The 24068-nt window shown below is 49.8% G+C and overlaps 1 protein-coding gene across 2 annotated transcripts in view; it reads left to right on the forward strand.

The window, feature by feature from the left end:
- The first annotated feature begins 1399 nt into the window (after window positions 1-1399).
- The window catches only part of ECE2 (endothelin converting enzyme 2), a 60608-nt gene continuing 37939 nt past the window's right edge, over window positions 1400-24068 (forward strand). The window contains exons 1-2 of one of the 2 annotated variants that reach the window (XM_048505971.1): window positions 1400-1671; window positions 22109-22195. In XM_048505971.1, coding sequence (XP_048361928.1) covers window positions 1639-1671; window positions 22109-22195 — 120 coding nt within the window. In that variant the 5' untranslated portion in view covers window positions 1400-1638. The remainder of the gene's footprint in view (window positions 1672-22108; window positions 22196-24068) is intronic. The other variant, XM_048505972.1, reaches the window with a different exon arrangement.

Consider the following 24068-nt stretch of genomic DNA (forward strand, 5'->3'; position numbering starts at 1 on the left):
TAGAAAGAAAATGATTCCTCCTCCTCCTCCTCCTCCTCCTCCTCCTCCTCCTCCATTGTATATGGAGCAGGACTTCAAGTCCTGGCAATGGAACTCATCCAAGAAGAATAGAAAGAAAATGATTCCTCCTCCTCCTCCTCCTTCGTATATGGAGCAGGACTTCAACTCCAGACAATGGAACTCATCCAAGAAGAATAGGAAAACAATGATTAATTGGTTCTGGTGGGTTTTCCCGGCTGTGTGGCCGTGGTCTGGTAGATCTTGTTCCTAACGTTTCGCCTGCATCTGTGGCTGGCCTCTTCAGAGGTGAATCACAGAGAAAAATCTGTTTTCCTCTGACATGCCTCTGAAGATGCTAACCAGAGATGCAGGCGAAATGTTAGGAACAAGATCTTCCAGACCACGGCCGTCGGCCACACAGCCCGGAAAACCCACCAAAACCAATTGAATCCGGCCAGGAAAGCCTTCGACAAAATGATTCTTCAGCACCACCACCACCACCACCACCCATATATGGAGCAGTACTACAAGCCCCTGGCAACAGAACTGATCCAAGAAAAATAGAAAGAAAATGCTGAGAAATAATAATAATAACAAGAACCAGCTCAAGAGCTGGCAGCTGTGAAATCAACCAATAATACCGTGTTTCCCCGAAAATAAGACAGTGTCTTATATTAATTTTTGCTCCCAAAGATGCGCTATGTCTTATTTTCAGGGGATGTCTTATTTTTCTGCGTTCCGTTCGTTGGGCATGCTTCCAAACAAAAACTTTGCTACGTCTTCCTTTCGAGGGATGCCTTATATTTCGCACTCCAGCAAAACCTCTACTACCTCTTATTTTCAGGGGATGTCTTATATTCGGGGAAACAGGGTAGTCCCTATATGGACCAGGACTTACACGCCACTGGCAATGGAACTGATCCAGCAAATGGAACAGAAAGAATTACGTTTATTTATTTTTATTTTATTGACACCTGGCCCAGCATTGCGAAATGATGATGAAGACGATGGTGATGAAGAAGATGCTCTGCTCTCACGTGGACTAGAAACTTGGGATTTTTTTTTGTTTATTTTATTTTATGATTTTACATTTTATGTTTTCATTACTACTGATTGTTTCCTGATTGCTTACTAGACCTATATGACAATCAGTAAGTGCTGTACCTTATGATTCTTGACAAATGTATTTTTCTTTTATGTACGCTGAGAGCATCTGCACCGGAGACAAATTCCTTGTGTGTCCAATCACACTTGGCCAATAAAGATTCTATTCTATTCTATTCTATTCTATTCTATTCTATTCTATTCATTCTATTCTATTAATATTCATGAACACCGCGCTCGAGGAAGGATCCGAGGAAGGATCCAGCCCAGGGAAAAACGCGCGGGGCCGCTTTGCGCCGCGGCGCCCGGAGGGGAGCGCGCTCTAGCTGGCCAGTCCCGCTGCGCCGGCCGGGCGGGTTCGTGGTGGCGCGCCGGGGGAGGCGGGCGGGCGGGCGGCCCCCGTGGCTGGGAGGCGGGCAGGCGGCGCCCCCCACCCTCCGGCGCAGCATGGCCCCCCCCTCCGCCCGGCTCGGCCCCGGCTGCCTGGGGCGCTAGGAGGCAGCGGCCGGCTGCTCGGCGCCCGGCCTCGCCAGCATGAACGTGGCGCTCCAGGAGCTCGGCGGCAACGTGAGTCGCAGCGCGGGGGGGCTCTCGAGCCCGGGGGGGGGGCGCGATCGGGTTTCCAGGGGCGCCGATATCAGGACGGACCGGGGGGGGGGTCCCTCCATCTGCGCCCCCGCTGCGAAGATGCCAGCCGCGGCGGGGGATGGAGAGGAGGCAGCCTCAACTTTTGAGGGCGGGGGGGCACACCGACCCCTTTCCCCCCCTTAGGAAAAAAAGCCCCCTTAAAATCCAAGGGCTCGCACGCCCCCTTTCAGTGGCCGGGGAGGGGATGTTTGTATGGAGGGGTTACTTTTAAAACCGTCCCTCCCATCTGCGCACCTTTTGGGGAAAGGCACTGCCCCCCCCCCCCCCCGGGATTTTCTCCCAGGTCATTGGGGCGCAGGCTGAAGCCCTTAAGGGGGAAAGGGGGCGCCCGCCTCTCTTGATAGAATCTCTCCCCCCCCCCCCTTTCTGGATCTGGCCTCGATCTTCTGCTCGCATTAAACCGCCTACAGTCCTGGGGGCTCGTTGCTGCCCGCCCCCACCCCAAACCCCTAAATCATCCGGCACAACTTGTTTAGCTATTGCGATGGGGGGGGGGTGTCAGAAAGACCTTTCCGTTTTTCTGATTTGGGGGGGCCTCAGAAAAATCTTTCCATTATTCTTATTTCTTGCTTGGCACGACTTGGTGTGTGTGTGTGTGTGTGTTACCAGATAGGTGAAAGAGGTTTGGGGGGGGGGCTGATATTAACAAGGGTCCATTTTTAAAGCAAATTACCTCTAAACTACAGAGATCAGTCCCCCTTGGGGGGGAAATGGCTACTTTGGAAGGGGGAGTCTATAACGCTATGCCTGCTGAGGTCCGTCTCTGAACCCTGCCTTCCCTAGGCTCCACCCTCAAAACCTCCAGGAATTTTCCAGTCTGCAGTTGGCAACTGTGTGCAGGCGACCCCATGACCCTGGGTGTCAGAAGGACCGTGGGTGCTAAGGCTGGACTGGGAAGTTGGGGGGCTGGGGGGCATTGGGTGTACTCTCCTGAAACCCATTTGGCACCAGTGAGTTGCTCTTATCCGGTTGGCCTAAGATAGGCTGCTAGCAGATCTCAGAAGCTAAGATGGGTTGGCCCTGGCTAGTAGTTGGAAGAGAGACCACCGAGGAAATCCACGGTCCTGACACAGAGGCAGGCAATGGGGCGGCAAACCACCTTTGAATGTCTCTCGCGTTAAAAACATGACAGGGTCACCATAAGTCAGCTGTGACTTGGACCCCCCTCCCCCCAAGTTCTTCTGCAGCCATTATGTCAGTGGTGGCGAACCTTTGGCACTCCAGATGTTATGGACTACAATTCCCATCAGCCCCTGCCAGCATGGCCAATTGTAGTCCATAACATCTGGAGTGCCAAAGGTTCGCCACCACAGCATTATGTGAAGGGATTGCAGGAAGAGGAAAGTATCGTCCCACTGTCACTTCTGAACCCAGGATGAAAGAATGCTCGTGCTTTGTGCTTATTGACCCCGTCAAGTGGTTCATGGGCTCTCTTCAGGGAAGAAGAAGAAGAGAAGAGTTTGGATTTATACCCCACCCTTCCCCCCTGTAATGAGACTCAAGGTGGCTTACAAGCTCCTTTCCCTTCCTCTCCCCACAACAGACACCCTGTGAGGTAGGTGGGGTTGAGAGAGTTCTGAGAGAACTGAGACTAGCCCAAGGTCACCCAGCAGGAATGTAGGAATGTGGAAACACATCTGGTTCACCAGATAAGCCTCCACGACTGAGGAGTGGGGAATTAAACCTGGTTCTCCAGATTAGAATCCACCCACTCTTAACCGCTACACTATGCTGGGCAGCAAAGTCCATTGAATTAAAGGGAAATTACTTCCAAGGAAGCATGTCATCACGGGCTGGCTGCTGTGCGAAGCGCAGCTTACTGCCTCGGGGAGAAATAACTTTGGGATCGCCTTGAAAGCATTGGGTTTCTGCCCAGCGTGACGCTGGAGCTGCCAGAACAACAGTAAGGAAATCTGTTCTGCAAGGGGGCACTTGGCAGCCCTTCTCTCCCACCTCCTCTGGCCCACCCCCTTGTTTGACCCCCCCCTCCCCAACTCTCTTGATCAGAGCTGCCGGCTGCTATAAAGGATGGCCCCTTTAGCCTTTACTGTCTCGATTGATTCAATTTTTATGCCACTCTTCCTGTTTCTACAGTCTCAGCTCAGTTTCCAACATGGATCGGCAACAAATATATAAAAATACCATACAGATATAAATACAAGACAAATATAATGCAGTGTAGTCCGTCCTGGCAGTCAAAAGCAACCCCAGCAAGGAATGGGCGACTAGGTACAATAGAAATAATTTAGTCTCTAGATCAACCAGACCTGAAATTGATAACATCATAAGAACATAAGAACTAGCCTGCTGGATCAGACCAGAGTCCATCTAGTCCAGCTCTCTGCTACTTGCAGTGGCCCACCAGGTGCCTTTGGGAGCTCACCTGCAGGAGGTGAAAGCAAGGGCCTCCTGCTGCTGCTGCTGCTCCTGAGCACCTGGCCTGCTCAGGCATTTGCAATCTTGGGGAGGATCCAAAGCGAGGATCAAGGATTGGGAGACTGCATAGATCGAGCTTCTCGCCTCCATAAATCTGTCCAAGCCTCTTAGCTTTTAAAGCTATCCAGGTTAGTGGCCATCACCACCTCCTGTAGCAGCATATTCCAAACACCAATCACACGTTGTGTGAAGAAGTGTTTCCTTTTATTAGTCCTAATTCTTCCCCCCAGCATTTTCAATGAATGCCCCCTTGGTTCTCTAGGTATTGTGAGAAAGAGAGAAAAATTTCTCTCTGTCGACATTTTCTACCCCATGCCTAAATTTTATAGAGCTTCAATCCCATATCCCCCCTCAGGCGTACTCCGCCTCTTTTCCAAACTAAAAGAGAATTCCCAAAGCGGCTGCAGCCTCTCCTCATAAGGAAGGTGCTAGCCCAAATCCTTCAATCTCATCCTTGTTGCCCTTCTCTCTGCGCACTTTTTCTATCTCTTCCGATATCGCTTTTCGAGATGTGGCTGACCAGAGACTGAAGTTCACTGAGTACTCCAAGTGCTGAGTTGCACCACTGCTTTCATATAAGGGACTTTGCGACAATCCTTTGCAGTTTTTTATTATCAACTCCTTTCCTGGTAATCGAGTCCTCCAGCATAGAGTCATTGCCTTTTTCACGAAAGCTAAGCCATGCATTACATTTTGGAGTTGAAGCATTCCATGGAACTATCCTTATAAAACCTCGAAAGATGCCCAAATCCCTTTCCTGGTCTGTGACTGATAGCACTGACCCCTGCATCGATTAGGGAAGGCCACACACCCCTTTCCAAATTACACTTAAGGGTTTTTTGGTTATGGGGCAAGAGTTGACTATCATTGATAATGGCGCTGGTAAATATGGAAGCAGGAGACGGTAGATATTCCAGGACAATTAGCTCTTGTCTGTCGGGCACCGAATGGCATGTGTTCTGACTCTTGGTGACCCTACGAATTAATGTTCTCCAAAATGTCCAATCAATAACCACTTTGCTCAGAACATATAAACTGAGGTTCGTGACTTCGTTTATTCAGTCAATCCATCTCACGCTGGCTCATCCTCTTATCCTGCTGCCTTCACCACAGAGACCGGGGTCCTAAAAACACAGTTTGGTTTATATGGCGGCTGGATCCTATTTCTAGGTTACATCTTTATGAACTTTTTCCAGGGCTCCAGCCAGTCTTGGAACCTGGGACAGAAATTCACCTCCCATATGGGGAAGCTCAGACTAGACACTTCGTTCTGGGCACAGGCAAGGAACGGAAAAGGACCACATCTGCCTAGCATCCTAGACTACAGCAATCTAAGATCTCATGCAAAGGATCTTCTCCCAAAGCACTGCAAAATGCCTTCAGGTTGGCCTCAACTGTCAGAATTGGAGGGAGGCCACAATCCATTTTGGCTTTTTGGCCTAATCCTATTTCATAACCTTCCCCAGCTAAATGTGTTTTGCTCACAATGTTTACAATACAAAGAAGCAGAGAAGAAAGAAGAAGAATAGGAGAAGGTAGAGGAGGAGGAAGAGTTTGGATTTATTCCCACCTTTCTCTCTGTAAGGAGACTCAAGTTGGCTTATAAGCTCCTTTCCCTTCCTTTCCCCACAACAGACCCCTTTGGAGGTAGGTGGGGCTGAGAGAGTTCAGAGAGAACTGTGACTGGGCCAAGGTCACCCAGCAGGAATGTAGGAGGGTGGAAACACATCTGGTTCACCAGATAAGCCTCTGCCACTCAGGTGGGGGAATCAAACCCGGTTCTCCAGATTAGAATCCACCTGCTTTTAACCACGACACTACGCTGGCTCTTAAGAAGTTGATCATCACCTGGCTCCTTGCACATTCAGGCCCTGATAGTCACCTTCTTCCCCTTTGGGCTCCTGGCCTTGAGGATGTGACCCATAGCCTGCTCTTTGGGATTTGAGGGGAGGCTTGCGGTAAAGGTACGGACTTATGAAGTGGTGGTCTATTACGCTCGCGGTGCAGACCACAGATCATTCGTGCTTTTAATCCACATCGCTCACAGTCACATTCTGTGTGGCACTCTGCACGACAATTTTCTCTCTGGGTTAATCCCTGCTGTGCATTTGGCTCACGGTCTGCCCACGGCCCAAAAAAGGCAGATTGTCCAGAGTAATAGAAGCGATCGCTGGTTGTACCCTTATGGGTGAGCTGCTAGCTAGCATATAGAAGCGATGAGTTCTCTGGCGTCCTCTCTGGGAGCAGCAGTGGCATAGTGGTTAAGAGCAGGTGCATTCTAATCTGGAGGACCCGGGTTCTCTGATCTGCCACTTGAGCTGTGGAGGCTTATCTGGAGAATTCAGATTAGCCTGTGTACTCCCACACACGCCAGCTGGGTGACCTTGGGCTAGTCACAGTTCTTCTTAGCTCTCTCAGCCCCACCTACCTCACAGGGTGTTTGTTGTGGGGGGGGAAGGGCAAGGAGATTGTAAGCCCCTTTGAGTCTCCTACAGGAGAGAAAGGGGGGATATAAATCCAAACTCCTCCTCCTCCTCCTCCTCCTCCTTCTTCTTCCTCTTCCTCTTCCTCTTCCTCTTCCTCTTCTTCTTCTTCTTCTTCATCATCATGGTGGCATTGTGTGTTCTTAGGCTTTGCGTGAGAAACTCCCTTGCTCTATATTGCTCTACCTCCATGGGTATGCTGTATGCCATCAAGTTGCTTTTTGAGTGCCAGAATGGTGTAGTGGTTAAGAGCAGGTGGGTTCCAATCTGGAGAACCGGGGTTGATTCCCCACTCCTCTCCCTGAGTGGAAGAGGCTTATCTGGTGAACCAGATGTGTTTCCACACTCCTACATTCCTGCTGGGTGACCTTGGGCTAGTAGTCACAGTTCTCGCTGAACTCTCTCAGCCCCGCAGCCAATTTTGCGCCCCCGCATGACCAGATGGTGTGCGCCCGGAGACATGGGTTACCACGTGTCCCTGGGTCGATACGCCACTGGCACTGCTTTCTTCAGGGAGCTCAGGGTCATGAATATACCTTCCCCATGACAACCCTGCAAGGTAGGTTAGGCGGAGAGAGAATGAGAGAGTTACTGACCCGAGGTCACCCAGCAAGCTTCACAGATCTGCCAGACAATAGCGCAACACTTGAACCACAGTGCTTAGCTCTGTTTCATTGGCCCTTTCTTGCCTGGGTTTGGAGGAACTGTAAAAGAAGAAGATGCGGATGGGGAGCCTGGGAGCACCATATGGACTGAAGCCGGGCGTGGATAATTTTAGTTTCTGGGAAACCTGGCATCCCTCGAGCTGGTTGGGTGAGTGGGTGGGAGGCCAGGGTGCCCCCTTTTCCCCGGCGTGTTGGCGAGGCATATTCACAGATGCCGGCGGGTTCCCAGGCGCCATCTTCAGAGACTTGGTTTCCCTTTCCCTGCCAAATCTCCGCTTGTCGCAAAATCCTGCGTGCCCCCTGATTCAGCAAACACGTTTTTGTCGATTTGCAAAGCAGCGGGGCAGGAGGAGAAGGTGACCCGTTTGGCCGGCCTTGGCTCTCGGCCATGTTGACTTCCTCCCACCACGGCAGCAACGGTGAGAAAATCTTGAATTTGCAGAGTATTGCGCTAGGGAAAGAAAGCAGCCCAGGTTTCCCGGAGGAAGCCAGTGCCCTGCATAGATGGGATAACTCTTGTGCTGCCCGGAATATCTGGTGGTAGAGGAGAGCACTATCCAACTGCAGCCGAGTTACAGCAACCCTGTTTTCAAGGCAAGAGGCTAACTGAGGTATCTGCCTCTGGGGGTGTCTGCCTCTGGTGAGCAATCCTGGAATTCTTGGGCTCCTTTTGCCCAAGCAGGCTGACCCTGCAGGTTTTTCAAGGCAAGAAATATTCAGAGGTGGTTTGCCATCGCCTGCCTTTGTATCGTGACTCTGGACTTCCTTGGCAAAACCCATCCAGAGACTAGCAGTGGCTGATTCTGTAAGGTTTTCATGGCGAGAATCATTCTGAGGTGGTTTGCCATTGCCTGAGTCTGTGGTGGTTTGCCATTCTGAGGTGGTTTGCCGTTGCCTGACTTCTTGGTGCTTTCTCATCCAAGCACTAGCAGGGGCTGATTCTGTAAGGTTTTCATGGCAAGGATCATTCCGAGGTGGTTTGCCATTGCCTGACTCTATGGTGGTTTGCCATTCTGAGTTGGTTTGCCATTGCCTGACTTCTTGGTGCTTTCTCATCCAAGCACTAGCAGGGGCTGACCCTGTAGGGTTTTCAAGGAAAGACACATTCAAAGGTAGTTTGCTGTTGACCCTGCTTAGCTTTCAAGATCTGAGGAGACTGGACCATCTTGTGCCATCCATCTCAGAGCTTCTGGACCTTCAAGATGCCACTTTTAAAAAAATCTTTCACTCTTGCAAGGTTGGCGTAGTTGGCTCTCCTGTTCCTTTTTATCTTCACACGAAAAGTAGGTTTGGCTGGCAGAGCCTTAGTGGTCTAAGAACACTCAGTGAGCTACTTGGCTGGCCGGGGATTCGAACCCGGATCGCCCAGATATCCTGACCCCAGCATCACTCTGGCTCACAGAAGAGTCAGAGTTTGGTCTACTGGCTGTGGTGTCTGCAAAGGATCATGGGTCAAATCTCCATTCTTCCGTGGAAGCTTCTGGAATGACCTCAGGGCAGTCACTCATTCTCAGCCGAACCTCCCTCACAGGGTTGTTGTGAGAATAAAACGGCACTCGGGACACTTCTTTCACTACCAGAGGAGGGCAACCAAAATGTTCAAAGGTCTGGAACCCATGCCCTGTGAGCTTAGGGAGCTGGGTATGTTTCGTTTGGGGAAGAGAAGGTTAAGAGGTGACATGATAGCCAATGTTTAGATATTTGAAGGGTGAGGAAGCAAGCTTGTTTTCTGCCGCTCAAGAGACTAGGACCAGGAATCATGGGTTCAAAGTGAAGGAAAAGAGATTCCACCTAAACATCAGGAATTTTTATTGCACTGTATTTGTAATGCTGCTATGCTTTTATAGGGTCTGTAGCATGTTTATAATATGCCTTAAGGAGCAGCAGTGGCGTGGGAGTTTAAGAGCTCGTGTATCTAATCTGGAGGAACCGGGTTTGATTCCCATCTCTGCCGCCTGAGCTGTGGAGGCTTATCTGGGGAATTCAGATTAGCCTGTGCACTCCCACACACGCCAGTTGGGTGACCTTGGGCTAGTCACGGCTTCTCGGAGCTCTCTCAGCCCCACCTGCCACCTCACAGGGTGTTTGTTGTGAGGGCAAGGAGATTGTCAGCCCCTTTGAGTCTCCTGCAGGAGAGAAAGGAGGGATATAAATCCAAACTCCTCCTCCTCCTCCTCTTCTTATTGTGTGTATTGTTGACTCTGGTTTGCTGTACACCGCCCAGAGCCCTTTTGGGGGTGGGTGGTTTTAAAATCCAATATATAAATAAATAAAAATAAATAAATAAATAAAAACGTCCTGACAGTCAGGGCTGTTCGACAGTGGGATGCACTACCTGGGAGTGTGGCGGAGTCTCCTTTTTGGGAGGTTTTTAAAGAGAGGCTGAATGGCCGTCTGTCAGGAGTGCTTTGACTGTGTGTTCCTGCATTGCAGGGGGTTGGACTTGATGGCCCTTCCAACTCTATGATTCTGTTATTCTATGATTCTACTTTCCCCATTCTCTTCCCCAGGCCAGGCTCCTAGTTTGCTTTTTAGCCAGACTCCTTCACTGGCTCTTTTATTTCCAGTGTCTGGTTGCTGTACCTTCCTGCAGGGTTATGCCAGGTCGAAGCAAGACTGCTAGGGCCAGGGGAAAGACCTCTGGGCTTGGAATGCCTCCTTCTAAGCTTGGTTCTTCCCAGACTGGCTGGCTGTTCTCCTTTTGTGCTTCTTGCTTGCACCAACCAGCTGCGTCCTTCCCCTGACCATTCCCAGTTCCTACCTCTCTGTACTTACTCCTGGGGAGACCCTTTTTCCAGCAGGGACCTTTATGTCAGAGGATTCCTTTACTCCACAGAGGTAGTTCTGATCGTTCTTCCTCCTGTCTCCAGATTCATGTGGCTCTGCCATCTGCTCTATAACTGTGTTTCTCCCTCCTTGCTTATTCTTTTCTTCCTTGGGGTTTGAGGTCCCAGGAGGTATCAGACATGTTTCATCTTTCTCCTTCAGAGTTAGGGTGCCCAAGGGTGAATCACAACTAAAACGCTTGCATTTGCAATTCGTATGGGACAAAAATAATTCACCTTCACAGGCTCTCTGTTTTTCTGCATACATCACTGTTCTGTTCCAAGCCTTCTTCTTGAGTGGAAGAAACTGCCTCAGAGCAGTATCTCATGCAGAGGCACAATGGGCAGGCTCCTTTGAGGATAAATATTTCCACTGTGTCTGCATCAAGCACAACCGAATTCTCTGGTCAACCCTGCTGTTTTTTTGGGATGCTTTCAGAGTGGAAGAAGCAGGCTCACAGCAGTGGCTCATATAGAGAGACAACGGGTAGCCTCCTTGGAGGGCAGGCATTTCTATTGGTTCTCTGTATCAGGCACACTCCTTCTGGAGAAACCAGGCAGAATGACCTACCTGCAGTATAGGCTGACTAAAAGAAGGATATTAAGAAGAAGAAGAAGAAGAAGAGGAAGAGGAGGAAGAGGAAGAGGAGTTTGGATTTATATCCCCTCTTTCTCTCCTGCAGGAGACTCAAAGGGGCTTACAATCTCCTTGCCCTTCCCCCCTCACAACAAACACCCTATGAGGTGGGTGGAGCTGAGAGAGCTCAGAAGAGCTGTGACTAGCCCAAGGTCATCCAGCTGGCATGTGTGGGAGTGTACAGGCTAATCTGAATTCCCCAGATAAGCCTCCACAGCTCAGGCGGCAGAGCTGGGAATCAAACCTGGTTCCTCCAGATTAGATACCTGAGCTCTTAACCTCCTACGCCACTGCTGCTGATATGGGTCCAGAGGAGGGCAACCAAAATGGTAAAAGGTCTTAGGGAGCTGGGGATGCTTAGCTTGGTAAAGAGAAGGTTAAGGGGTGACATGATAGCCATGTTTAGATATTTGAAGGGATGTCATGTTGGTGAAGGAGCAAGCTTGTTTTCTGCTGCTCCAGAGACTAGGACCAGGAGTAATAGGTTCAAGGTGAAGGAAAAGAGATTCCACCTAAACATCAGTCAGGGCTGTTCGACAGTGGGACGCACTACCTCAGAGTGTGGTGGAGTCTCCTTCTTTAGAGGTTTTTAAACAGAGGCTGCACGAACATATGTCGGGAGTGCTTTGATCGGGTGTTCCTGAATTGCAGGGGGTTGGACTGGATGGCCCTCGGGGTCTCTTCCAACGTTATGATTCTCTGATTCTAAGGTGGTCAACTGGGATTATCAACATCCAGTAGGGCACGGAGTTGCAACTCCTCTCCGGATGATCATCGGTTGTCTTGAAGCAAACGGCTGCTTTGGATTCTGTGATTCTAAAAGGAGATGAAAGGCCACAGTCGTGACTCATGCAGAGATGCTGCGAACAACATTCTCTCAGAGAGGGGGTGGGTGGGTCACAGGTGTCTCACTTAGCAGATCTCTTGCAGTACACCCCCAGGAATATTCTAGACCTGCCTGATTGCTTCCTGTATTTTCACTCTCGGGTAGCCCCAAAACATCCATAGGGCCTCTCCTTTTCCGTGCAGCATCTTCAATCCCAGGATTCCTGCTACCTGCCGAAAAAATAGTCGTGCCACCTGACGCACATTACAGCAGCACATACCGATTGATTAGCTGCACTCTTTGCAGAATGGGCTTCTGACATATAAGAACATAAGAACAAGCCAGCTGGATCAGACCAGAGTCCATCTAGTCCAGCTCTCTGCTACTCGCAGTGGCCCACCAGGTGCCTTTGGGAGCTCACATGCAGGATGTGAAAGCAATGGCCTTCTGCGGCTGCTGCTGCTCCTGAGCACCTGGTCTGTTAAGGCATTTGCAATCTCAGATCAAGGAGGATCAAGATTGGTAGCCGTAGATCGACTTCTCCTCCATAAATCTGTCCAAGCCCCTTTTTAAAGCTATCCAGGTGAGTGGCCATCACCACCTCCTGTGGCAGCATATTCCAAACACCAATCACACGTTGCGTGAAGAAGTGTTTTCTTTTATGAGTCCTAATTCTTCCCCCTAGCATTTTCAATGAATGCCCCCTGGTTCTAGTATGGTGAGAAAGAGAGAAACATTTCTCTCTGTCGACATTTTCTACCCCATGCATAATTTTATAGACTTCAATCATATCCCCGCTCAGCCGTCTCCTCTCCAAACACGTTCAGCTTTCAATTTCCTCCATGGCCTTGCTTATTCAAGGGCTCGTGCATCAAGCTACTGACTCCCAACACGCCCAGAAAGCAAGCTGGGTAGTCTTGACCGCAAAGATGCTTCGGGATAATTGCCCACGCTAATGGAATAACAGTGTCTGTGTCGGAAATGGCTCTTGGCAGATGGCTGCGGTATTACTTCCAACCCCGGCACGCCAGCGGCCTTTCACAGCCCTCGATGCTCTTGGCCGCAGCCTTGGCATTTCTGGTGCACAGGAAGCAACGTGTTATTGCCCCACATGTCTGACCCCGGGGGAGACCTTGAAAAACGTTGGTGGAAAGTGTCATCGTGTCAGGGCCAATTTGAGGCGACCCTTCTGGGTTTTCAAGGCAAGAGAGGAACAGAGGTGGATTGCCGTTGCCTGCCTCTGCGTAGCAACCCTGGATTTCCTTGGTGGTCTCCCATTCCACTACCAACCAAGGTGGATTCTGCTTAGCTTCCGAATTCTGCCAAGGTGGGCCAACAAGGTAAAGGCGCGGGATGAACAGAGGTGGTCTCCGTTGCCTGTCTCTGCATAGCAACCCCAGACTCCCTTGGGGAGCAGCAGTGGCGTAGGAGGTTAAGAGCTCGTGTATCTAATCTGGAGGAACCGGGTTTGATTCTCAGCTCTGCCGCCTGAGCTGTGGAGGCTTTTCTGGGGAATTCAGATTAGCTTGTGCACTCCCACACATGCCAGCTGGGTGACCTTGGGCTAGTCACAGCTTTCTGGAGCTCTCTCAGCCCCACCTACCTCACAGGGTGTTTGTTGTGAGGGGGGAAGGGCAAGGAGATTGTCAGCCCCTTTGAGTCTCCTGCAGGAGAGAAAGGGGGGATATAAATCCAAACTCCTCCTCCTCCTCCTCCTCCTCCTCCTCCTCCCCCTCCTTCTTCTTCTTCTTCTTCTTCTTCTTCTTCTTCTTCTTCTTCTTCTTCTTCTTCTTCTTCTTCTTCTTCTTCTTCTTCTTCTTCTTCTTCTTCTTCTTCTTCTTCTTCTTCTTCTTCTTCTTCTTCTTCTTCTTCCATTGATGTATTAACCAGGGGCGACTTTGCTTAGCTTCCGAGTTTTGACCAGATCGGGCTAATCGGGACCATCCAGGTCAGGGCGTCTAAACGAGACCCTAACGAGAAGGTATTTTGTGTCAATCACCCCCAACCCCTGAAAAGATTTAGTTCCTCTTCCATAGGCAGGATCCAGTACACTCTCCGGAATCGACCAGGCCGTGCACGGTCTCTTGCCCTCGTTAATCCACAGGGCCAAACGGCACGATAAATTGTTGATACGAGACTGAATCATCTGTCGTTTTCGAGCTGTTTGGCATATTTTTGTCCAGCTCTTCTTTAAAAATTCTCCCTTGGATTCCCACCACACCCCTGAGAAGTAGCTCGCTCGGGGAGAGAGGGAAAGCGATTGATCCGTCGCCCACCCAAGCAGGATTCAAACCAAGGCGAGGATTTGAATCCAGGTCTTCCAGGTTCGAGCCCGGCAATTGAACCACTGCTCCCAAGTGGAGCTGATTTTTGTGAACCCTCACGTGCTAACTAAAAAAAGCATGTGTCTCTGCAGAAGACTGGATTCTCTCCCCTCCCCACCTGCCACACATCCACCCCACAGCCCTTTTTCCCCACACCGGGTGAAAAATCAGGTGCAAGATTTTCTCCTCCCCGTCCATAAGAACTAGCCTGCTGGATCAGACCAGAGTCCATCTAGTTCAGCACTCTGCTACTCGCAGTGGCCCACCAGGTGCCTTTGGGAGCTCACGAGCAGGGGGATGTAGAAAAGCCAATGACGCTCTTCTCGCGGCTGCTGCTGCTCCTGGAGCACCCTGGTCTGCACTAAGGCATTTGGTGCAATCTCAGATCAAGGAGGATCACAGATTGGTATGCAGCCATAGATAGAGCTTCTCTCTCCATATAATCTGTCCAAGCCCTTTTTTAAAAGCTATCCAGGTGAGTGGGCCATGCACCACCTCCTGTGGCGTATATTCCAAACACTAATCACACGTTGTTGGTGAAGAAGTGTTTCCTTTTATTAGTCCTCATTCTTCCCTAGCATTTTCAATGAATGCCCCCTGGTTCTAGTATTGTGGTAAAAAGGAAAAATTTCTCTCTGTCAACATTTTCTACACCCATGCATAATTTTATAGACTTCAGTCATATCCCCCCTCAGACGCCCTCCTCTCCAAACTAAGAGAGTCCCAAAGCAGGCTGCAGCCCTCTCCTCCATAGCGAAGTGTGCTCCTTGTGGATCCCTCAATCATCCTCGTTGCCCACTTCCTCTGCACTTTTTTCTATCTCTTCCTGATATCCGGTTTTGAGAGGATGTGGCGACCCAGAACTGAACCACATGGGACTCCAAGTGCGGTCGCACCTACTGCTTTATATAAGAGACGCATGACGAAATCCTTTTGCAGTTTTATTATCAACTCCTTTCCTAATTATCCCCAGCATAGAGTTTGCCTTTTTCACAGCTGCCATGCATTGAGTTGACATTCCCATGGAACTATCAACTAAGACGCCCAAATCCCTTTCCTGGTCTGTGACTGATAGCACTGACCCCTGTAGCGTGTATGTGAAGTTTGGATTTTTTGCCAGCACAGCTAATATCATCTTGGGGGTATATTTATCAGTGAAATAAGATGAGGGGAAGCAGTTCCTATCCGTCTTCTTTGTGGCTTTCCTCTAAATCAGACGTAGGCCCGTCTCTGACGCCGTTCTCAGCAAGTCAGTCAATCATATTTTATTCCATGTGGCCAGAGGCTGTTACAATCCCTGGCAACCATATAAAACTAGATACAAAGTAAACAAGACATTAAATATAGATTTCATCATAATCCAAAAATATACTACAGTATCGTATGCTAGAACATTAAAATCAAACCAATCCAATTATCTTACTGCAGACATTACATGTTTAAGCCTTGCTTACTTTCAATTTACCGTGTTCCCTCCAAAATAAGACAGGGTCTTATATTAAGTTTTGCTCCAAAAGATGTGTTAGGGCTTATTTTCAGGGGATGTCTTATTTTTTTTCCATGATTTTGCACCCCCCACGTGACCAGATCAGCTGCGCCGGGGAATCTAACTAGGGCTTATTTTTCAAGGGCTTAATGAGCGGATCTGTACCGAATAGTTTTCCCAATTTTTCCGTATCTGTTAGACTTTCATTGTCCCAGAGCCACAAATACAGTGTGACAATTGTGCAGGTATTTGTTGACAGCGACCGGCTGAATAATCTGTAGGCGTAATCTGGAAACAGACTGATGTAAAACCCATTCTTAGTTTGGGAAGAGCAATGTTTTGTCAAATATGAGGCTCTAAAGTGATCTTTCCTTTGTTGTGCAAAACCACGGGCCCCTTCCGCACACGCAGAATAATGCACTTTCGATCCACTTTTGTTTGCAATTGGATGTTGCCATTCTGCACAGTAAAATTCAGCTGCAAAATGCATTGAAAGTGGACTGAAAATGCATTATTCTGTGTGTGTGGAAGGGGCCCGTGTTAGAAATGGTGCTGGGAAATGGTTAGTTTATCTTCTGGCAGGGTCACAATGGAATATCTAATTCCTAGCCTCAGACCCAGGTATCAGAATGTATAATGATCTATCCACTCAAGGATGCCATTGCCAACCTTTAATGTTGTTAAATGGGTTATCCAGACTGCATTATCCCAACCCATCGTTTGGAAGCATTGGTTTGCTGGCTGGTTAGATTCAGCCGTTCTCGAAAATATCAGGAAATTCATGCATATGAACACATGTTGGTATAATCTCACCCCAGCTGGGCACTAGACAAAGAAAGAGCTCTGATTTTGATCCTGTAAGAAATAAGGAGTCTTCGTAGACCACAAGCTGAACATGAGTCAGCAGTGTGATGTGGCCGCCAAGAAAGCCAGTGTAATTCTGGGCTGTATCAATAGGAGTATAGCCTCTAGATCAGTGATGGTGAACCTATGGCACGGGTGCCAGAGGTGGCACTCAGAACCCTTTCTGTGGGCACACGTGCACAGAGTTCATCATGTGGGGGAGGCAGAAAATCACACACACACCCCCCACAAACATATCTAGGCTAGCCTGGGCATGATCCTTTACCTGGGAGTAAGCTCAGTTGCTAGCAATGGGTCTTGCTTCTGAATAAACCCCCCTAGGGTCGTGATTCACCCATTCGAAGTGTTGCATGGTTGCTTCACCAAGCTTACTCCCCTTCGAGTAACGTAGCTCCTACCGGAGCCAACCGATATATTCTTTTCCGACACTAAAACCCCAGTGTTGCCTAGTATCTGCATTTTATTCAGGTTAAATTGCCATGTTGGCACTTTGCGATAAATAAGTGGGTTTTGGGTTGCAATTTGGGCACTCGGTCTCGAAAAGGTTCGCCATCACTGCTCTAGATTGAGGGATGTAATTGTACCTCTCTATTCTCCATTGGTTAGACCTCACCTGGAATATTGTGTACAGTTCTTGGCACCGCAATTCAAGAAGAATATTGACAGGCAACCAAAATGGTAAAAAAATCTGGAATCCATGCCCTACGAGGAATGACTTAGGGAGCTGGGTATGTTTAGTTTGGTGAAGAGAAGGTTAAGAGGTGACATGATAGCCCTGTTTAGATATTTGAAGGGATGTCATGTTGGTGAGCAAGCTTGTTTTCTGCTGCTCCAGAGACCAGGACCAGGGTTTCAAGGTGGGTTCAAGGTGAAGGAAAAGAGATTCCACCTAAACATCAGGAAAAGCTTCCTGACTGTCAGGGCAGTTTGACAGTGGAATGCACCACCTCGAAGTGTGGTGAAGTCTCCTTTTTTGGAGGTTTTTAAAGAGAAGCTGGATGGCCGTCTGTCAGGATGGCTGTTCAACAGTGGGATGCACTACCTCAGAGTATGATGGAGTCTCCTTCTTTAGAGGTTTTTAAACAGAGGCTGCATGAACATATGTTGGGAGTGCTTTGATTGTGTCTTCCTGCATTGCAGGGGGTTGGACTTGATGACCCTTGGGGTCTCTTCCAACTTTATGATTCGATGAAGGCAGTTTCATGTGTATGTGCGATCTTTCACGGAAAGGTCTCAGATATGAAGGCCAGGAGAGATCTTTCTTCAAAATCTCTGGGATATTTCTTTCAATCTCTTCCTTATGCATTGCAGGGGGTTGGACTTGATGGCCCTTGGGGTCTCTTCCAACTCTATAGTTCTCTGATTCTAAGGTGGTCAACTGGGATTACCAGCCTCCAGTAGGGCACGGAGTTGCAACTCATCTCAGGATAATAACCAGTTGTTCTGAAGCAAACGGCTGCTTTGGAGGGCGAACTCTATGGTGTCATACCTTGCTGAGGTCTCTCCCCTCCCCAAATCCCACTTTCTGTCGGTTCCACCTCCAAAATCTCCTAAGAATTTCCCAAGCTGGAGAAAGCCACCCTGTTGCCAATGCTGGGTTGGGAAATTCCTGGAATTTTTGGGTTGGGGGCCAAGGAGGGACAGTTGGGAAAGGGTCTTAAGCAGCAGTGGCGTAGGAGGTTAAGAGCTCGTGTATCTAATCTGGAGGAGCCGGGTTTGATTCCCAGCTCTGCCACCTGAGCTGTGCAGGCTTATCTGGGGAATTCAGATTAACCTGGGCACTCCCACACACGCCAGCTGGGTGACCTTGGGCTAGTCACAGTTGCTTCCCCGAGCTCTCTTAGCCCCACCCTACTGCTCACTGGGGTGTTTTACCTTATTTGGCGAGGGGATGGGCAAGGAGATTGTCAGCCCCTTTGAGTCTCCTGCAGGAGAGAAAGGGGGGATATAAATCCAAACTCCTCCTCCTCCTCCTCCTCCTCCTTCTTGCTCCAGAAGGTGGACTCCCCCTCTGGCAGTTCAGTCGGAGGGTAATGACAAATACTGGACGGCTCTGATGCTCAGTTGTCCCTTGGAGGCTTTGCAGGTCTGTAATCTGATCTCCTGAGACTGAGTGGGTGTCTGTTTTTCCCGTTTCTGGCTTTGCAGCCCTCATGTTTATGGAGAACGGACGGGAAATCTGGGGGCAGTATCAGACGAAGGATCAGCTGCTGGCCCCCACGGCGGACTTCTGTGACCCCAGCCTGATAATTTGGTCCAAAGACGCTGTCCCATGGTGGGAGGGGTGAGGATTTGAGTTGGGGTTGCCATACTGAGGAGGGGGCTGCCTCCCACTTAATGTTTCCCCATTCAGAAGCCCAGTTAAGCTGCTTTAAGTCCAAGCCCTAAGCCAAGCTCTGGGAGACCGACTTCAAGGGGCTGTTGTGAGGATGAAATGGAAGACAAGCGGAGAATGATGTAAACTGTGTTTGGTTCCCCATGGGGAAGGAGGCAGGGCACAGACGAAGTAAATAAAATGACATATGTTTGAGTTGGGGGATGTGTCTTCATATCCTTTCACCTTAGTCTCTTGTTGAAGGAGGATAATAAATCATAGAAGCATATTGTTGGAAGAGACCCCAAGGGCCATCAAGTCCAACCCCCTGCAATGCAGGAACACGCGTTCAAAAATAATATAAGCTGCCCAATTTCACCTGCCCAGTCAGATCCTGACATTCAATTGTCCAGTATCCTGTATTCTCACAATACTAGAACTAGGGGGCATACATTGAAAATGCTGGGGGGAAGAATTAGGACTAATAAAAGGAAACACTTCTTCACACAACGTGTGATTGGTGTTTGGAATATGCTGCCACAGGAGGTGGTGAAAGGCCACTAACCTGGATAGCTTTAAAAGGGGCTTGGACAGATTTATGGAGGAGAAGTCGATCTATGGCTACCAATCTTGATCCTCCTTGATCTGAGATTGCAAATGCCTTAGCAGACCAGGTGCTCAGGAGCAGCAGCAGCCGCAGAAGAAGGCCATTGCTTTCACATCCTGCATGTGAGCTCCCAAAGGCACCTGGTGGGCCACTGCGAGGAGCAGAGAGCTGGACTAGATGGACTCTGGTCTGATCCAGCTGGCTTGTTCTTATGTTCTTATGCATGCTCAGTGCTTGTCGGGTTATGGAGGGGTGGTCAAAAGGAAGTCTTCTTTGTCTCAGCTTACCCCATATTATTTTTTCTGAGTGTTCCGAAGCACTGACTGTGTTTATTTCAGCTGTTTGTTTAAGACATCTGTCCGCTTTCTTTTTGCTACAACGTTGCCCTTGTGACGCCTTGTAACTCTGTTTCCCCGAAAATAAGACCTACCCTCCAAAATAAGCCCTGGGCAGGGGTGCCGTACAAATGATTCTTCTGGGCCCAGGTGAACGGTGGGGTGAATTAAAGGAAGCTTGCTGCACCCCTGTGGCTGTGGGCCTCACCTGGCAGCACAATCAGCAGAAGAGGTGAGATGTAAAGAAGTAAAGAAGAGCAGCAGTGGCGTAGGAGGTTAAGAGCTCGTGTATCTAATCTGGAGGAACTGGGTTTGATTCCCAGCTCTGCCGCCTGAACACCTCACAGGGTGTTTGTTGTGAGGGGGGAAGGGCAAGGAGATTGTCAGCCCCTTTGAGTCTCCTGCCGGAGAGAAAGGGGGGATATAAATGCAAACAACTCCTCCTCCTCCTCCTCCTCCTCCTCCTCCTCCTCCTCCTCCTCCTCCTCCTGCCCTGAAAGAGGGCCTGTATTATTTCAAATGTGGGGTAGTCCTACCCAAAAACCAGCAACTATGCACGAAACTGCAGGTTGGGAGAAGGCTGGTTTAGGGGATTTATTTGGAATGTAGAATCCATGTTTCTGTCATTCAGGATTCAGATGCCCTGGGGCGGCGGGGAGGTAGCTTTTTAAATCATCTAGCTATAGGCTGCTTTAACAAGGGGGGGGGGCATCGCCGCGGTTGGGAAAGAAAGCGTCATCTGAAAATGGGATGGAATGACCTTTGACATTTCAAGCAGAGAGCATGTTTTGTGAGCTAATTTATTAACAGAGTATCCTCCTTTATCCTCCTTATCTTGTTGCAGAGGAGGCGGTTGTTTACCCACATCTCAGTCTGTTATGATAAAATCATAGTAACAAATAACATAATTAAATGGAATGGATAATCTTAAACCAGAGGCGTAGCGAGGGGGGAAAGCACCTGGTGCACTGGTGTGTCCTATGCCCCCGCCCCGTCCTGCCCCCGCCACGCCCCGGAACACCCCCACCACTCCCCCAGAATGCCCCGCCACGCCCCGGAACGTCCTCGCCACACTCCCACAGGGGCACATGCCCGGTGCGTCACCCCCCTCGTCCCCTTGGAGCTACGCCTCTGTCTTAAACCTATACTGAATTCACTCAAGACTAGTCTCCCCCCCCCCCCATATATGCAGTCCAAGACAAGCAGGGGTGATCTTACATTCATGTAGAAGTTCCAGTTGTGTCCCACATGGGGGTGCTAACTCCAGGACGAGAAACACCTGGAGATTTGAGGGTGGAGCCTGAGGAGGGCGGGGCTTGGGGAAGGGAGGGGCTTCAATGGGGTGAAATGCCGTAGAGTAGTTTTCTCCAGGTGAACTGATCTCTTGGCCTGGAGAGCAGCCGTAACCCTAGGAGATCTCCCAGGAGAGATCTTCTGACGACTGGCCACTCTGGTCCCACGGTAAACGTTTTTTGTATATCACTTTTTTGAAGGGGTGGGTGGGTTTGCATTATATTCCATGTTGTCTTCCTTTCAAGTAAATGAGGTCTTTTGGGAAAATGGTTCCATAAGCAAAAACATATAGAAACCTTCTAGATTTGGAGGCCGGAGCCTGAGCAGGGCGGGATTTGGGGAAGGGAGAGAATCTACCTTCCAAAACAGCCTTTTTCTCGAGCGGAACTGATCTGTGTATTGTGGCAGCCAGTTATAATTCCAAGAGATCTGCAGTCATAATTCCAAGAGATCTGCAGTCATAATTCCAAGAGATCTGCAGTTATAATTCCAAGAGATCTGCAGTCATAATTCCAAGAGATCTGCAGTCATAATTCCAAGAAATCGGCAGGTCCCACGTGGAGGTTGGTAACCCTAGAGCAGGGGTCTGCAACCTGCGGCTCTCCAGATGTTCATGGACTACAATTCCCAATGGGCCATGCTGGCAGGGGCTGATGGGAATTGTAGTCCATGAACATCTAGAGCTGCTAAAATTATTAGAAAAACAGGATTGCAGACCCTGCCCTAGTGAAAACACCTCCAACCTTGTTGTCTAGCACTGACGGCCCTCTTCTTCCATTATCTCAGTTCTTCTCCCTCAGTTGCAACTGCTCAGACGATTTCTTAGATCGGAGGAGTTCCTTCCTTTCGCTGTTTCTTCAGAGGGACCCTACTCTTTTCATGGGCCGTAACTGGATGCCAAAGTAGATGTAGTTTAGCCGACAGTACTGAAGGGCATTTGTGTTTTCAACAGTACCGGCTTTTCATCACGGGCAATTCAGTAACAGCCTGAAAAGGAGACGGCTCACGTGCCAGGCGAGAAAAGACAACAATTCTCAGTGTCCAGACCCTAAGCTCTGAACTGAAAAGCAAAGGAGACCGAAACCACTGCGTGCCATGTGCCTTTACAAAAACTACAGTTCCCAGGGTGCCGTTAGGGGGGAAAGACTCTTGGCTGTTCCACTGAAGTAGCCTAATAGGGATGCAGGAGATGGGACTTAAAGACCGAGGCTGAGGCCCTTGACTAGTCTTTTCTCTGCCTCCTTCCCCCCCCCCCTCTCAGATGGCGGAGTATAAACGGGCGATATTCCAAGACGAAGAAGCGCCGGACCCTGCCACAGACGGGAGCACCTCTCCGGATGGCGTGGAGGTAGGAAGGATCGGGCCTCCCAGGGACGGTGCACAGCACAGCCGGTTTGCACATCGTTCCTGGACGCGATTCTTTGAGAATCCGTGCAGGTTCCCAGAGGGGAATCTTCCTGGGTTTCTGCCTGACAACTGGATTATGAGATTAAATTAATAATAAAGGCGCCGGCTCTGGTGCTTGGAGAATTACGTTGCCAGGCTGAATGGAGAGGAGGAGAGAGAGAGAGAGAGAGAGAGAGAGAGAGAGAGAGAGAGAGAGGCAGGCTAATTCCAGCAGAATGGGAAGCTAGTTCTAAAGAGCTTGCATAAAAGAACAGGGGAAATGCTCTCCGTCTCCCGCGCCGCCCTCCAAAGGCCCCCACGGCACCCATGATTGATGATCATTATGGGCTTAATCCTCAGGGGAAGCCACGAGATTTGTTCCCGGGGACCAATTGACTAGTCTTCGGCACCGAGGCATCATCCCAGACGTCATCTCGTTTTAGGATGATGCAGCCAGCTTCTCTGAAATGGCTCAAAACAGAAAACCCAAATGGGACGCCGCCCCGGAGGACCTGTCTTCATCTCAGGCATCTGACAGAAGTCAAACTTTTGAAAAGATGCCTGGGGGAGGTGAGACGGAAGACGTGTGAACGTACAGGCAAGCCGTGCAGGCGAAGCAATTCGTAGGGAAACGTCTGCCCGGTGAGCCGTCTTGAAATGTCAGGGTGTTTCAAGGAATCGAGGGTCATTTGGGTTGAAAAGTTGTGGCTGTGGCTGAAAAGTTAAGGATTGGACGAATGCTCGGCGATAAGTCTGTGGAAAGGCTACCAGAGAGAACCTCTGTTTCCCAAGGTGATATACCTGTGGTCAGCTGTTTCTGTCAGACCACATCTAGGACAGTGGTGGCGAACCTTTGGCACTCCAGATGTTATGGACTACAATTCCCATCAGCCCTTGCCACCATGGCCAATTCCCCCTGCTGTCAGAGGCTGATGGGAATTGTAGTCCATAACATCTGGAGTGCCAAAGGTTTGCCACCATGGATCTAGGACAGGGGTAGGGAACCTTTAACACTCAAAGAGCCATTTGGACCCGTTTTCCATGGGAAAAGAAAACACCTGGAGCATAAACAATTTTTTTGACATTTTAAAATAAAGATAACACTGTATATATTGGGTTTTACCTTTTGCTCCGGCTCATTTTGAGGCGCATGGATCGCGTCCGCCCTTCTGCCTGCAGGGCCGGGCAAGGATGAAGACCCGGCTCGGCCTCACCGGCTGCGGAAGCGCCCGCCCGGCTCTCCAGCGGGGCAGGCGAGAGGGGAAGCCAGCGGCCGCCCAGGCGGTTAGTGCGCCAGCTCTGCTGCCTGCAGAGGCGGGCAGAGATGGGGCAGCCGGCTTCGTGGAGCCGCAGTGCAAGGGCAGAAGAGCCGCATGCAGCTCTCGGGCCGCAGGTTCCCTACCCCTGATCTAGGAGCTTCTCAGTGTCATGGGTCCGGCTGATGCTGAGCCAGAGTCTCACCCCACAACAGACACCTTAAAGTGAGGCAGGTGGGGCTGAGAGAGTTCCGAAGAACTGTGACTGGCTCGAGGTCACCCAGCAGGAATGTAGCAGTGCAGAAACACATCTGGTTCACCAGATAAGCCTCTGCCACTCAGGTGGAGGAGTGGGGAATCAATCCTGGTTCTCCAGATTAGAATCCACCTGCTCTGAACCACCAAACCACGCTGGAAAAGGGGGAGGCTGGAATGGTACCTTAGTTGCCTCGAGCATTTGTCTGAAGAAGAAGAAGAAGAGTTTGGATTTATATCCCCCCTTTCTCTCCTGCAGGAGACTCAAAGGGGGTGACAATCTCCTTGCCCTTCCCCCCTCACAACAAACACCCTGTGAGGTAG

The sequence above is a fragment of the Sphaerodactylus townsendi genome, linkage group LG08, assembly GCF_021028975.2.
Source record: "Sphaerodactylus townsendi isolate TG3544 linkage group LG08, MPM_Stown_v2.3, whole genome shotgun sequence".
Classification (NCBI taxonomy): Eukaryota; Metazoa; Chordata; class Lepidosauria; order Squamata; family Sphaerodactylidae; genus Sphaerodactylus; species Sphaerodactylus townsendi.